General features: G+C 43.1%; 2 protein-coding genes across 10 annotated transcripts in view; one reads left to right on the top strand and one right to left on the bottom strand.

The window, feature by feature from the left end:
* Nucleotides 1–16,476, top strand: part of CCDC83 (coiled-coil domain containing 83) — a 371,061-nt gene that overhangs the window by 226,446 nt on the left and 128,139 nt on the right. The gene's annotated exons all lie outside the window — the stretch shown is intronic.
* Nucleotides 1–16,476, bottom strand: part of SYTL2 (synaptotagmin like 2) — a 117,647-nt gene that overhangs the window by 57,154 nt on the left and 44,017 nt on the right. For all 9 annotated transcript variants that reach the window (XR_009545708.1, XR_009545709.1, XR_009545710.1 and 6 more), the window contains exons 3-7: nt 12,095–12,246; nt 10,131–10,260; nt 4,974–5,055; nt 4,003–4,114; nt 2,378–3,178 (exon numbers count right to left, since the gene is read on the bottom strand). Coding sequence is in view for 6 of the 9 variants with exons in the window: in XM_060177371.1 (XP_060033354.1) it covers nt 2,378–3,178; nt 4,003–4,114; nt 4,974–5,055; nt 10,131–10,260; nt 12,095–12,246 (1,277 nt within the window). In the remaining 3 variants the exon portion in view is untranslated. The remainder of the gene's footprint in view (nt 1–2,377; nt 3,179–4,002; nt 4,115–4,973; nt 5,056–10,130; nt 10,261–12,094; nt 12,247–16,476) is intronic.

Genomic DNA, 16,476 nt, shown 5'->3' with positions numbered 1-16,476 from the left:
GGCTCCCCACCTGCAGGGGGGTCACTTCACAGGTGGTGAAGCAGGTCTACAGGTGTCTGTCTTTCTCTCCCCGTCTTCCCCTCCTCTCTCCATTTCTCTCTGTCCTATCCAACAACATCAATAACAACAACAACAAGGGCAAGAAAAGGAAAATGAATATATAAAAAAATTAAAAAAATGTCTAGGTAGAAGAAATGCTTTGTCCTTTAAGAAGGCAATTTATTTGTAGTATAGGAGGTGGTACAGTGGCTAAAGTACTGGAATTAACAACTATGAGGTCCTGAGTTCAATCTTTCGCATCACATGTGTCAGAATGATAGCCTGATTCATATTCTCTCTCTCCCCTCTCTTTCTCTGTCATAAACAATATTTTAAAAAGAGAAGTGAAATGACTTGAACAATTTCATATTTGTTCTGTAGGGTTTGAGCTAAAGTAGCTGAGAGTTAACTTAGCACTAATAATGGAAGGAATGGCAAGTTAGTTATAACTGGACTTCTGCTATTATAAATATTTCTGACTTTAAAGAAATCATCATAGGATTGGATGAAGCATTATTGGAGATGGATGAGAGCACTCAACTTAGTTTCTTTCATTCTTTTCTTCTAAACATAAAAATTATGAAACAGTCACACAGGCATAGGAAAGCAGCTTGAGGTATCTATCTCCTGAGAGTTAAGACCCTCACAAGTGTGGTCCAGGAGGTGGTGAAGTGGATAAGGCTTTGGACTCTCAAGCATGAGGTCCCAAGTTCAATCCCCAGCAGCACATGTACCAGAGTGACATATGCTGGTTCTTTCTCTCTCTCCTATCATTTCTCATGAATAAATAAATAAAACTTTTAAAAAAAGACCCTCACAAGTGAGTAGCAAACAGGAAAAGGCTGGGGCTCAGTGCCTACACTATGAATTCACCAACCCTGGCAGCCACTGTTCCCCTCCCCTTTCCCCCCCCCCCTTTTGAATTCCCCTTTGATAGGATGGAAAGAATCATGAGGGGGAAGGATAGAAAGAGATAGAGAAAGCTGACACTCCTGGTTGAACACACATATTACAGTGTACAATGACCCAGATTCAAACCCAGGCGCCACACCTGCAGAGGGAAAGCTTCATATGTAGTGAAGCAGTGCTGCAGGTCTCTTTCTTTTTCTCTTTTTCTTTTTTCTTTCTTCTTCTTTCTTTCACCAGCTCAGCTCTGGCTTATGGTAGTGCTGGGGATTGAATTTGGGACTTTGGAACCTCAGGCATAACAGTCTTTTGCATAACCATTATGCTATCTCCCAAGCCCTCTCATTCTTTCTATATATCCCTCTTATCTTTCAATCTCTGTTTCTATCCAAAATAAATAAATAAGAGGGAGAGAGAAAGAGAGACACATGCAGTCTTGCTTCAAAGCTTGTGAGGCATCCCCTCAATGAGGGCTTGAACCTGGATCCTTATGTTAACATGTGCATTGAACCAGGCATGCCCTCACCCCCACTGTTCCTCATCTCACACCAGTTGAAGGAGGTGATTAGAGGACAACCTGCAGACTCATTCAGAAGGCTAAGATGTCCAGTAGCACCTGCCTTAATTCTATCTGGGAAGCCAAGGGGACAGAACAGGGTTCTGAGAGGGGCCAGTTGGCTTAATCACTCCAAGCCCAGGCCAGTTTCATAAGCTTTTTAAAAATTTACGTATTTTAATTTTTATTATCTTTATTTTTATTATCTTTATTTTTATTTATTATTAGACAGAGATAAGAGGGAAGGATAGAGAGGGAGAGAGACAGAGTGATACCTGCAGCCCTGCTTCACCATTCATGACACTTTCCCCCTGCAGGTGGGGACCAGGGGCTTGAACATGTGCGTTCAGCCAGGTGTGGAACCACTTGGCCCCTTAATTTATATTTATATTTATTTACTTTTATATTTTTTTAAACTGGAGCACTGCTCAGCTCTAGTTTATGTAGTTCATGTGAATCTGGGACTTTAGAGCCTCAGGCATGAGAATCTTTTTGCATAACTACTACACTATCTACCCTCATCTTCAGGCCAGTTTCTTTTCTTTCTTTCTTTCTTTCTTTCTTTCTTTCTTTCTTTCTTTCTTTTTTTTGCCTCCAGGGTTATCACTGGGGCTTGCACTATGAATCCACTGTTCCTGGTGGCCATTTGATAGGACAAAGAGAAGTTGGGGGGGGGACAGAGAGAGAGAGACACCTGCAGACCTGCTTCACTGATTGTGAGGTGACACCCTCCTGAAGATGGAGAACTGGGGGACTCAAACTGGGATGGATCCTTGTGGGGGTCCTTGCACTTCATACTATTGCGCTTAACCCAGTGTGCCACCACCCATCTCCCTCAGGCCAGTTTTTATAGTGATATAGTGAGAGCTCTCTTACCAGCAGGCCTTTGAGGTAAATCTGATTCATGCCTTAATACTTGTGGTGAGTTAGCTCTGTGTTCATTGACAGTGAGTGAATTCTCAGTGGATTGTGGTCTTGTAGTGACAACTGAGGGAGAATGGCACCCACTGAGTGGGAGAGAACTAGAAGTCCTTGGCTGAAAGGCTTCATTTTTTGATGCCTTGGGGCTTGAGGCTGGCTGATGAGAATACAAAGGTTTTTTGGATGTGGAAGTCTGAGGGTCACCCTCAAACTCAGGCCTGTCCCCTATGTCTCTGATTCCATTTTTCAGCCTGTCTGACTCCAAGACACTCAGCTCTCCCACATCTGGGGAGTGGGCTGACTCAGGGCTCTGGGGAAGCTCCTCACTCACTGCAGAGAACCTCACATGCTTTAAGGGCTCCAGTGAGTTTGAGGAATCATCATTGTCTTCCAAAGAATGCTTCTCAGAAATCCTCTCATGGATAGTCAAGCCAGATGACAGAGTCTTACTCCTGGGACTGAAGTTCTGATGACAGCGCAGTGTCTCTGAGTCTGTGCTGCTGGAGCTGGAGTTGCGCTTCAAAATTCCCCTGGGAGCCCCCTTGGCATTCAGGGAATCTGTCCTCTGTCTGGAAGAAGGTTGGGCACCATCTTGCTTAAAGTTATTTGATTTCTTGAACATCTTTCTGGCTTTGGGGATGGGAGTCTTTATTTGAAGCCCATTCTTGGAGCCTGGAAAAGTCTGCTTTGGTTGTTCCAACTTTTGGCTTGACATATCCAGGGTCAACAGCTTTCCTTTTGACACTGACAGTTCACCTGAAAATTAAAACACATCAGGTGATCTACTGAATAGGGAGTGACTGTAATTTTAAACACCTATCATACACTTAATCTACATTTAGCAAAATTACTACAGACAGCAAAATCCATGGCTTCAGGATCCATGTAAAGAGCCTTTGGAAAATTCATGTATGAACTTCACTGAATTGTATACTTATGATTACTGTGCTTTAAACAGACACTTTGTGATACTTTGTACTCAGTAGAAAAATTTTCCAAAAAATTCTCCACCCTCTTGTCCAATCATTAATGCCTGTGAAACCCCATGATTGCCTTTGAAGAGAATGAATTGTCTCCTGTGCTTCCTCTTAAGAATATGGAAGAGTGGGAAAATTCCACAAGAGGCAGACTTGAGTGAAGCCACAAAGCAAATCAAATGCTGAGCTGATAATTGCAGATTAGAGGCTTCTAACGTTGTTCAGTGGCTCCTTCTTTTGGAGGCCCAACTTTTAAATTTTGGAACAGAAAACTGTGTCTCTACATGGTGAGCATCTGAGAAATGCCATGAAATGGTGCCTGGATGCCATTGGTGAAAACACTTTGGGTTCATCAAGGTGGGGGGAGGGGACCCAATGCATGAAGGTCACACAACAAAGGTCAAATCCAAGACTGGAATGCATGAACTTCTGGTTTCTAGAATTTTTGTTTCCTTCCCTTAGGCAGAATATCACAGAATAAGAAAGCCATCAGGGTTTTCCACTTTCATTTGAAAGTTATTTTAGTCAGAGGAACTCTGAGAATTTCCTTTGGCCCACAGATAACAGAGGTAAAAATATCTAGTCCATAAACATAATATTTACCCTTTCTTGAAGTCTGAGAGAAGACAGTCCTTCCATTTTTTGACTGTTCATTGTTGGTTTGTTGTAGTAAGTGACCTGGCAACTCACAGCTATTAAATGGATTCTTCCTTTGCTGGGGAAAAATATTGTCTATTAGACTCACTTTAAAATAATCACAACATCAACAGTGTTAGCAAATGCTCATATCTCCACTGTCTGATTGCTCCCCACCCCCTTACCAAGTAAACTCTGCTATGTGGCAAGTTTTAAATGTCATGGTACTGATTAATCGGGCTAACAAAGAATCATTATACATATTGTCCCCCAAAAGAACTGCATAGGATATATTCACTTTCAGGGTCTATAACATTAGATCAAAGCTAGGCATTCAGGTCAAATCCCCAAGTGTGACAAAGGCACCTGGAGATTTCAAGGTCAGGGCAAACCCAACACTCTGATCCACTGCAGGAAGCTGTCACAGTGGGCAATCAAAGCTGAGATGAACATAATTTTGAGCTATCCTCTCTGTGAGGATTTAGACGGTGTGTATCAAGGTGTCTTGAAGCACTCTGTGAGTTAGTACTATCATGACTGTATGTCCTAATGGCAGGGTATCAGTAAGTAGGATTTCTTATTACTGTAAGGTATGATATTAATGTTTACTATCTTATAAGTTTGGATCCCCCTGCCCCAACTAGCAGAGATTCAGGATGCCATAATTAGAAAGAAGAATGAGCATGGAAGTAACAACTTATCTTCCCTTTTTCTTGAAGGGAAGAGCTCTTAACAGCATTGAACTTTTTATTATTTAGGGCACTGCAGTGACATGGTACCAACTTTCCCATCACCAACTCATTTCTCATATTAAATAGAAAATTGCATTTGGTACAAAAGTTCCTCTCCTTCTTCCCTTCTCCTCCATGTTTTGATGAAATAAGGTGAATGGCATTCCTACATATAAAGGAGGTTGCTGAAATCTGAACTCAATCTACCTTGTTTGGAGACATGGCTGAATTCCTTGTGTTTTCCTGGGACAGGCCAGTCGCAGTGGAATCTGGATTGAGCAGGCTGGACCTGCAAAAGACAAAGGGATCAGGGACCGTGTCCTCAGCTTTGGAGGAAGTATAAACTGTACCTTTGGAGTCAAAAACAATTAGGTGAGACAAGGAGTGGATGTTTGTAAAAAGTGGGTTCTAGAGGCAATTCAGCAGTGAAGCAGAGGCAGTGACAAAACAGATGAAAGCAGGTACATCTTGGACAGAAACTGAGGGAATCAGGCTTATATGTGACTAGACAGGAGGAGAGGGACACATACTGAACAATATCACTTATAGATGGAACTTGGGAAAGAGAAAAACATAGGAAGAAACATGGACTAAGTATGATCTGTTGCAGCAAAGCCAAGCACTGCAGAAAGGGGGGAGGAGGCAGGAAAGAACTGACAGGGGATGGGGCCCAGTGCACAGAGTGGAGGAGGCTTTAAGTTGGTGGTGGGAGTGGTGTGCTGAAACCTATCACAGGGAGATAAGAAAGCATGTTTATTGAACTATGGTGGCTATAATGGGGAGGGGAATAACAACTGTGTTGGTGGGTGTCGTGTTGAACTACACCCTGTAATCTTTGAGTCTCATAAACTGCTATGAAATCACTAATGAAAAAAATTAAAAGGAAAGTATGCTCATCAACAACTATCTTGGACATAATTATTCTCCATATAAAACATAAGAGAAAAAGTGAAAACAGGAAAAATATAGAGAAAGGAAATGGAAAAAGAGAAAGAAGGGGGCTAGGTGGTGTCATGCCCAGTTGAATGCACATGTTATAATGCACAAGACACAGGTTTAAGCCCCTGACCCCCACCTGCAAGGGGAAGCTTTATGAGTGGTGAAGCAGTGTTGCAATTGCCTCTCTCTCAATTTCTCTCTATTTCTATTCAGTCAATAAAAGATAAAAAGAAAAGAAAAGAGAGAGAAAGGCAGGCTCAAGACAGGACAAAAAAAATATCATAAAACCATCCATCAGAACAAAGCCTTGCCACTTTTGTCCCAGAACCAAACACACAAGTTCCCAATCTGACTTGTAGAAATGAACCATCTCAAGGCCAGAATCTAAGTTTATGTGCATACTAGAGCGTGAGCTAGTCAGTGGAGCACCCAGTTGAGCACATGTTACAATGCACAAAAACCCAGGTTCAAGTCCCCAGTATTCACCTGCAGGGGGGAAGTTTCACAAGTGGGAAACAGTGCTGCAGGCATCTCTCTCCCTCTATATCTCCCCCCTTCCCTCTTGACTTCTCTGTCTCTATCCAATAATAAATAAACACATAAATAAATAAATAAAATATAAAATGAAAAGAAAGTGAGCCATCTAATATAAGCTGACATAAAGCCCCATTGTGGAAGCAAAGATACACTGAGTTTGGGGCCTGGTTCCACAGCAGGGGCCAGGAAAGACCTCTGAGATGAGTGACTGGGCAGAGGGACAGAAGAAGTAGTGATGTGAGTAAAGCTGTGCAGGAAGTCCTGGGCAGCAACTGGGGGAAACTTCAAACTCAGCCCTCCAGACTGCCCAGGCCAGCTCTAGCTCAGTCCTGAGAGGGCTGAGCAGCTACAGGTTGTCCGGAAGAGTATGGGAGGTTAGAAGAGTGAGGGAGGTTCTCCAGACCATGACAGACCACCCCACTTTACAGAGAGGGCGGGAAAGTGAAGCAGAGTGGACTCCCTCCTGAACAGGACTCACTTGGCCATTGAGCCAGAAGGGTTAGAGGGAGTTCTCCCACACTGGGAGGGCAACTTTTGCTCCAGTGGCCTCACTTTGTGCCTTAGAGGTAAAGTCACTACTGGCTGAAGCTGAAACCACAGTGCCCTGTTAAACTCCACAAGCTACCCTAGTGGCCTCCAGAGTCAAGAACCTGGAAAATATACAGGAGGAAGCTGGATTTCCACCAGAGAGAAGTAGGACAGGGAGGGGAGAATTTGCCCCCAAGGCCACAGAACCATGCCCCTGGCAACCCAGGCTAGATGTTCCTGCAGCTTCATCTCCTTTTCTCTCCTCTCTACTTTCACACTTAGTTCCAGGAAAGAGATCAATTCTTGGGGATGCTACACTATATATATCCATCTACCATCTGTTTCTAGCAGACTTAACTAAGATGAAGGGAAGCAAGAGATCTTTGTTGGACAAGTGGGCACAAACTAGAATCGTGTTACCAGGCAGCCAAGTGGGCAATGACACCCAGTCACCAACAGAACTCATGATGGCCACACAGGCACAGCAGCCCCAGGTTCAGGACTGGAAAGTGATTGCTCCTGAGTAGCAATTTAGGGAGCCAGGGCGTGAAAGGAGGAAGCTTATATCAGGTCTTCTGCTGCTTCTCAGTGTTTTGTGTTTCATCTCCTTCAGAAAGTGAAGCAGTAACTTCCTCAGAGGCCAAGACACTGGATTCTCCAGCCAACACCCATCTCCTCTGGACATCTTCCTCCTCCTGTCCCATTCACCAAGAACAAAGGAAGCAGAGCCTCTACATTCTCTACCCGCTGTCTCCTCACCCAGTTCCCGGGTATCCATGTCTTTAAAACTCCTAGAAAATGCTATGCATGTACAAACTATTGTATTTACTGTAGACTGTAAAACATTAATCCTGCAATAAAGAAATTCAAATAAAAAAAGAGTAAAGGAAAATTTAAAATAAAAATTAAAAAAGACAATATTGTGTGTTTCAGGACAAAATAGATGGAGCTGAGTATTTAGTGAAGTAAGTAACGAAATAAAAGACAAATACCTAATTATTTCACTCATATGTGGAATTTATAGAATTGAAATTCATGAACTTGAAAAGGGAAAAACAAGTAGCTTGCCTGTCTCTATGACTCTGTAAGAATAATAGTGGTTATAGTTGTGGTTTGGGCCGGGGGCGTAGACATATGGTGTTGGGTGTAGTGTGGAGCAATACCCTTGTTATTTTATAATCTTGTAAGTCACTAATAAAAATAAGTAAATAAATAAAATAGAAGAACAACTATATATTAGAACTCCCAGAAATCTAGTTCCTGGGCATTCCAGTTCCAGGTCTTAGCTGGATCCCCCACATCACGTCAGGTTACCCTCCTGTCCCACTCCCTACCTCTCAACTAGATGGACTCCATCTCTCTTGCTAAATTCTAGCCAATGTGTATCTCATATCAACCCCACAACCTCATTTTGTCTGTGCATTATGCTATCTACCCCTGCCTAACAAGATTCTTATACCTCTGAAAAGATAGCATCTTCCTATATGAAGCTCTGGCTTTGCTTCTTTCAAGGAATACTATTATACTCTACCAGCCTGGTTTTGATTCTATTTTAATTTTAACACTCTTTTTTATTTTATTATCTTTACTTTTATTGGATAGAGACAGCCAGAAATTGAGAGGAGAAGGGGAGATAGAGAGGGAGAGAGACAGAGAGACACCTGCAGTCCTGCTTCACTACTCACAAAAACTTTTCCTCTTTAGGTGGGGACCAGGGGCTTGAACTTGGTCCTTGAACACTATAACATGTATGCTCAACCAGATGTGTCACCACTTGGCCCCCTGGTTTTTATTCTCAACTGATGCTTGCAAACTCCTTGTAGGAGATACATCCTACCCTCAATCTTACTTTCACATTTGTCTCTTCTTCCATTCCTGTACCAATAACCAATACCTCCTTTACCCAACTCACAAACTCATCCACTTGACTGCAGTTGGATGAAGCAGATGGTCTTCACAAAGGAGCCAAAGGAAAAGGCAGAAATTCTTTCTTTCAGGAACAGATGTCAATGAGAAGACACAGAGGTTGGGCAGTAGTGCACCAGGTTAAGCACAGATAGTACAAAGCAAGAACCCACGCAGAGGATCCCAGTTCGAGACCCCAGTCCCCCATGTGCAGGGGGGAATCACTTCAGAAGTGGTGAAGCAGGTCTGCAGGTGTCTACCTTTCCTCTCTATCTTCCTCTCCTCTCTGTTTCTCTCTGTCCTATCCTATTAGATAGGACAGAGAGAAAGAGAGAGAGAGAGAAGAGAGAGAAGACCCAGAAATACCCAAAAGCTAATCATCATGACTTCAAAGGCTTGTCTCAACACCCCCATAATGGGCTGCTTACAGAAGATGGCAAGAAAACAACAAATATGGAAACAACAAGACAAATATTGAGAAAATTCTGCATTTTTAATAGACATTTGCTGAATACCCACTGTATGTCAGGTGTTCTATAGATAACAGAATTCTCACCCTCACTTTTCTACATATCATTCCTGTCCACAGCTAAGAAAAAGACTCAGAGACAGCTAAGAAAAAGACTCAGAGGAATGAAATGACTCAACCACAGTCAAATGACTTGTAAGTGGCATGTTTAGGGTTTGAATCCAAGTGAGTCTGGTTACATGCTTGAGGTTCTTTCACTGCACCAGGCTGTTAGGATTTGATCCTCCCTTCTTTTATTTTGCCATCAGTGTTATCACTGGGGCTCTGTGCTTGCATCATTCTACCACTCTTGGAACTCTCTCTCTCTCTCTGTCTCTGTCTCTCTCTCTCTCCCTCTCTCTTTAAAGATGTATTCATTCGAGAGAGAAAGACTAGAACACTTCTTAGATCTGACTTATGGTAGTGCTGGGAATTGAACCTGAGATTAACACAGTGCTCTAACAAGTTGAACTATTCTTCTGGCTCCTTTTTTTATATATAGATAATGGCAAAGAAGAAAAAAGACAGAAAAAGACAGAGTGAAGAGAACACAGCCCCTTACAGATGCTCCTGTGTTGTACCTAGGGGCTTGAGTCCAGGTCCTCATACATATTTGATGAACTATCTCCTTCACCCTGCCCCCAATCATTACTCCTTTCTCTCTCAGTCTCTAATGATACTGATTTTGAAGTAGTGCTTCATTCAACTCTCAGGAGAAGTTTTTAGTCCATACCAACAAATGCCACAATTGTTGCTGGAAGAAACCACTCCTTAATGTTTTGATTTTATTGATGATTCAAAATGTAAACATTTTGGGGACCAGAAAAGAGTACTGCCCAGGCTTTATCCACATCCACTCTCCCTTCCTCTTGCCCCAGAGAAGCTTATGGAATCAAAGCTCAAAGGCGCTATCTTGCCATAAGCTCACACACTCCATACTGTCTTACCTTGGGCTTGCTGGGGTCACTTCTTCCTGTTCTTCCACACTGGCTAGCTCTGGGGACAGGAGAGCATCCTTGTCAATACTGTTCACCCAGTTTTCCTTTGCCTTGTTGGCTTGACCCTTACTCTGCTCAGCTGCAACAGGAAATGAGAAAGACAGAAACATTTACTGAGTCACTGAAGGCTCAGAGCTGAACATCTGGCCTTCCTGAAAACTGGGAGTCAGAGTCACAGGTCTGCAAGTACTTCTTAGAACAGGAGTGCCATCATTCTTACACATTTCATGAACATCTATAGCATGCCCTATGTGGACTGGCTTGGAGAGCCATAGATGGGCTGGACTATCCCTCTCCACTGCCTCCTTGTACACAGTCTCTGAAATACTACATAGTCAAGAACTAACTCAGATGCCAGGGCCCTCAGAAAATCTCTGGGCCCTCCTTTGTGGGAATTTAGTCTCTTTTACTCCAAGAACCCACAGAATAAGGACCAAGTGGCAGCCACTTAGGGGATTAGTTTCCAAGGTTTCTGATTTTGAAATGGAAGATCAAAGAGTTCAAGAAACTTGCTCAGGGCCATATGGCCAATGAGTGGCAGGAATACTTCCATCTATGTTAGAAAGATCAAGAAGGTACCAGTGATGGTTCATCTGATAGAGTGCACACATAAACAAAGACCTGGGTTCAAGCCACTGTACCCATTTGTAGTGATTATTTCATCAACTAAACAGGGTCCAATGGAAGCCCTCCAAATACTGTGATTACACGTTGATGTATTTGGTTGGTAAAGAAGTACCCAGGGTCAAAGTCCTTGGGTAGATGATCAAATCTTGTCCTGCCTAAACTCTTCAGCCTATTCAGAAGGTTCTAAATCTTCAGAGTTTAAAAAAAAAAAAAAGAGGGTACAGGAAACCAGGAGGTGGCTTGGCGGGTAGAGTGCAGGCCTTACCCTGTGTTAGGTCCTATATTATATCCTGGCATCACATGGGAGCCCAATGGACAGCACCACAGGAACCCCATCTGTGGAAGCTGGGTACTTTGGTGCCTCCCTCTCAGTTTTTATTCTCTCTCATTTTTTTTCTTTCTCTCTCTATCTCTTTCTCTCGTTCTCTGTCTCTCTAAACATAGCATAAAAATGAGACGGGGAGGACACTCAGCTGGATCACACTTGCACACTCCAGAAATAACATTTAAAAAGGACGGAGTCAGGGGACAGAATATCCCACATCCCTTATAAATGTCAATTGTCTATAACACAACAGGACAACTAAAGGACTCCATGCCATACTCAAACACTAATTAGAAAAGATGTATGCAGCCCTATGTTCATAGCTGCACTATTCACAATAGCCAAAGAGTAGAAGCAGCTTAACTGGCTAGAGAAATTATGAGATGGATATATATATATGATGGGCTACATATACTCACTACTATGCAATCAAAAAAGTGTGTTCTTTGGGACAAAAATGGATAGAACTAGAGGTGATTATACTTAGTGAAATAAGTAAAATGATGAAAGACAACCACCAGATAGATGGTTTCACTCATATGTGAAATCTAGAGATGAACTTAAAAAAAAAAAAAGCAAGCAAACTGTATTTACGACTTGTGAGAACTATGGCAGTTATCTCTGAGAGCTCAAGGGTGGGATACAGAACTTTGGTAATGGTGTGGTATGGAATTATACATTGTAATCTCATAATCTTGTAACATACTATTAATAACCAAAAAATTTGTTTTTAAAAAAGGACTCCATGCCATCTTTCCACACCACACTTAGCTTGCCCTCACCAATGTGTCCAGAAGAAAAAAATTTTGGATTAGAGGGCTACCCATGAAGCAAAGCATCCCTCCAAGTGATGCCTCTCCAATGTCCACAGTTGTAATGGCCCTACCTCACCTCACCCTACCCCATCCCACCCCACCCCACCACAAAAGTGAACTCCAAAGTACCAGCCAAAGTAGCTCACCCTCTGCCTGGAGCCTCTTCTTCCTCATGGATGCTCTGATGATGTCTGCACCATGGATTCTGTCTCGGTGCCTTTTGGCTTTGGCTTCATAAAACCACTGGCCACTCATATTCTTCAGCTGCTGGTCATCCTTAATTTTTTCATGCAAATGCCTACAAGAGGAAATGAGTTTCAGTTTGCTGCTGGGAACCCGAAGACTCAGTGACACTGCCTAGAGGCACATGCAAACATGGGCCCAGAGGCAGCTCTCAGTACAAGTTTTGACAGTGACCAGACAAATGCACCCTCCCTTTGAGTGATCAGACAGAGAAAAGAAAGCAAGGCCAACATATTTTTTTCTTTAAGATTTAATCCATGAGGGAGTTGGGCAGTAGTGCAGCGGGCTGAGCACAGGTGGTGCCAAGCGCAAGGACCAGCATGAGGATCCCAGTTCAAACCTCCTGCTCCCCACCTGCAGGGGAGTCATTTCACAGGCAGTGAAGCAGGTCTGCAGGTGTCTATCTTTCTCTCCCTCTCTGTCTTATCCAACAATGACAAAATCAACAACAATAATAACTACAACAGCAATAAAAACAACAAGGGTAACAGAAAGGAAATGAATAAATAAATATTTAAAAAAAGATTCAATCCATGAATCCCCTCTCCCCCAACCCCTGACCCCAAGTCTCAGCTTGAACTTTCTCTAGAGCAGACACATTTGTTGGTCTCAGCTTTCTATGTCTTCTGTTTGGGGCTATAAAGCTTGGAAGAGAAGACATATTAAGCTTCCATAAGCTTTGGCTTCTTTATCTGGAAAAAAGGCAGTAGTAACAGTAATGGGGTAGAAGGGAGGTAGGAGGGGCAGCAGGCAACTGACCCAGCACAGCACACATTACTATGAGAGAGAAACTGGGTTTGATCCCAAGGCCACTACATGGAAGCACTTACAGTGGTGCTGTGGGGTCTCTCCTTCTGTCTCCCTTTTTCACCTTCTATACTTATTTGGATAGAAACAGAGAGAAATCAAGAAAGAAGGGAGAGATAGAGAGAAGGACAGAAAGAGAGATACTTCCAGTCCTGCTTCACCACTTGTGAAGCTTTCTCCATGCAGGCAGGGATGGGGGGCTTGAACCTGGGTCCTTGTGCACTATACTGTGTATACTTAACCAGGTGCATCATTGTCCAGCCCCTTCACACCTTTTATTTAGTGGAAAGGAGCTGGGGGGGGGGTGTTGGGAACAGTGGAGCTGTGCAGGCAGAGTCCCACTGATAACCCTGGTGGCAAAAATTAAAATAACAGTAGCCCACCTTCTGAGGACTAAATCAGTTTCTGCCTGCTGAAGCTCCTCTCTACCTGCCTATCACTTAGTAAGGAATCAGGGATTAGTGGGCAAGGCAATTGACAACAACTCAATGCTTGCCATCTCAGAGACTTCCCAGGAACCCTGAACGGGGAGGGGTGTGTGTGTCTAGTTCCTAATGTTAGCAACATGAACATCCAAACGACAGGTTGAGACTAGAAAGCATCAAACTTATGGAGGGTGAGGAAGAGAGGTAAATATATCCTCTCAATTGTGGACAAGAACCAGCAGGTTGAGCAGCCTGGGAGGTGGTATAGTGGACAGAGTGTTAGACTCTTAAGCATGAGGTCCTGAGTTTGATCCCTGACATTGTATGTACCAGGGTGATACTCTTATTTCTCTCTCCCCTCCTCTTACCATAAGGAAGAAACGGGGGGGGGGGGGGGAGAAAGGGAAAAAGGAAGGGAGGGAGGGAGAGAGAGAGGGAAGGTCAGCACATTGGCTAGAGAGGTTTAATTACAGCTTTTTGTTTTGTTTTGTTTTTAACCTCATTCAGTATATTCTGGGAAAGATAGTTAAACTATTTTAAAGTACTCTTAGATATTTGTTTTGAATGTTTTCTTTTTAAAAAAAAAATCATTTGTGTAGCCTGGGAGGTGGAACAGTATCTAGAACACCCAAGCACACCCCCTCCCCACCCCATGTTTATACCAAAGGATGTTCTGGTTCTCTTGTTTCTTTTCTCTTTTCTCTCTAGTAAATAAAAATAATAATAATTTTTGTTAATAAAAAATAAATCATTTGGCTTTTATGAGCCAGAGAGACAACCAGGCAGTGTTCTGCTCTGGCATCTAGAGGAGTTGGGGACTGAATGTGGGGCCTCTGAGGCCTGAGGCAGCGGGTCCTTTGGATTCACACAGAACTGGGGGCTAGAAGCCAGCCCTAAGGCTGGTTAGCACTCTTTCTACAGCTCCATCTGGCCTCAAAGAGACATGCTTCATTTTTTCTTTCCTTCTTCCTTTCTTTCCTTTTTAATTAGTGATTTAATAATGATAAACAAAGTTGTGGGATAAGACAGGCACAATTCCATACAATTCTGTATCCCATTCCCTCCACTGGAAGGTTCCCTATTCTTTATCCCTCTGGGAGTACGGACCAAAGATCTTTATAGGGTGCAGAAAGTGGGAGGTCTAGCTTCTGTAATTGCTTTTCTGCTAGGCATGGGCATTGACAGGTTGATCCATATGCCCCAGCCTGTTTTTATCTTTCCCTAGTGGGGTAGGGCTCTGGGGAGGTGGGGTTCCAAGACACATTGGTGAAGTCATCTCATCATCCACGGTTCTAATCAAGGAATCCTGGGATTCCCACATAGATATGATAGGCCTAGACCTCTAAGAGATCCCTCTCTTCACCATCACTGGTCATCTCCATCAGGAACAACATCATAAACCCCCTTGTGGGCCTCTATAAGACATTGCTCTCAATGTAGAACAACAATGGTAGGGACTGCCTCACTCTCTGAAGGGAGGCTGAGAAATGAAATAAACCACAAGTTTTCTTTAAGAGTAAAACATTAGAAGAAATGAATGACCCTTGTTTTGGCAGAAAACATCACCAGAAGTCCAGGAAAAATAATTCCTCAGTGATAACTGATCTCATGTAAAAGAAACTATTTTTTTGTTTGTTTGTTTGCTTGCTTGGTTTTGTGGGGGTGAGTTGGGGTGGGTGAGGTTGGGGTTAATTGCCTGTGCAATTCCATTGCTCCCTAGGAACTCTTTTTTTTTTCCCCAGAGACAGGGTGAGAAACATAGAGAAGAGGGACAGCACACACTGCTCCACTGCTTATGAAGCTTCCCCTTTGCTTGGTGCTCCCCATGTGGTCTTAGTGGCTCATAGTACCCAGGTCCTCACACATGACAAAATGTACATTCTACAAGATGAGCTGCCACCACCACACACCCGTGAAATGTGCTCTTAAGGAAGCTGAACATCACAAGATGTGGTTGTGGTTGAGATAGTGGGTTTAGAAGGGGGCCCATGGCCCTTCTAGATGTGGTATGGGAGCTGGGGTGTGGGTGGTGTAGAGGAACCTCAGGAGGGTCAGGTGCACAGACACACAGGGGCAGTTTCCTGCTGGTGGTATGACACAAAGCACAGGAAACACCAGCTCTAGACTGTCGTTTTCAAACCACAGAAGACTAAAATTACAACTCTCAATATGATGGTGTTTGTTTTCTTTTCTTTTCTTTTCCTTTCCTTTTTTTTTTTTTTTTTTGCAGAGAGAAAGAGATTATAGAAAAGCTTCCTTCAATGCAGTGGGAGTCAGGCTTGAATGTGGGCTGAGCATATGGCAAAGCAGTACACTATCCAGTTGAGTTCTTTTGGTGCCTTCTCCTTGTTTTTGGTCACCAGAGTTACTGCTGGGACTTAGTGCCTGCACAATTTCACCACTCCCAAAAGTCATTTCTCATCCATGGAACCAGAATGGGGATAACATATGACTAAAACATCCCTAAAGCATTTTTGAGCAAGTCAAATCACTGAATATACCAGACACTGCAAATAGACCCCAATGCAAATGTCAGATTCCAGCAAGTGTGCACTGAAAAGGATTCTGAGGCAGTGGCTGCTCTCCATGGGCATCAGTGCTGTCATCTACTGTCAGTCACATTTGCAAGAGTGCTGCCTCCAAAGTTGTTCCTGGTCACTTGAAAAAAAGAACAGTCTGAGTTTTAGTGATGAGTGTACCTTTCTAATAATATTTCACATAGCCTACTAGTATAATTAAATAATTTTTGCTTCTTCTGTTATTATTTTTTGCTACCAGGGTTATCACTGGGGCTTGATGCTTACATGTCTCCACCAACTCCTGGTGATATATATGGCAGAGAAATAGAGAAGGAGAGGGGGGAAGAGAAAGAGAGAGACCTTAAGTACTGCTCTACCAGTTTTGAAGCTCTTCCTGGCAGGTGGGGGCTGGGAGCTTGAACTTGAGTCCTTGTGGCTGATAACCTGTGCATTCTACCAAGTGCAATTCTACCACTCAGTCCCTAAAACTGGTCCTTGAAATCATTTGCTTTGGCCCTAACCCACTGAATGACA

Source organism: Erinaceus europaeus, chromosome 17 (genome assembly GCF_950295315.1).
Source record: "Erinaceus europaeus chromosome 17, mEriEur2.1, whole genome shotgun sequence".
NCBI classification, from domain to species: Eukaryota; Metazoa; Chordata; class Mammalia; order Eulipotyphla; family Erinaceidae; genus Erinaceus; species Erinaceus europaeus.
Note: the sequence above shows the minus strand (reverse complement) of the source record. Positions and strands in the feature narration are given on the sequence as shown.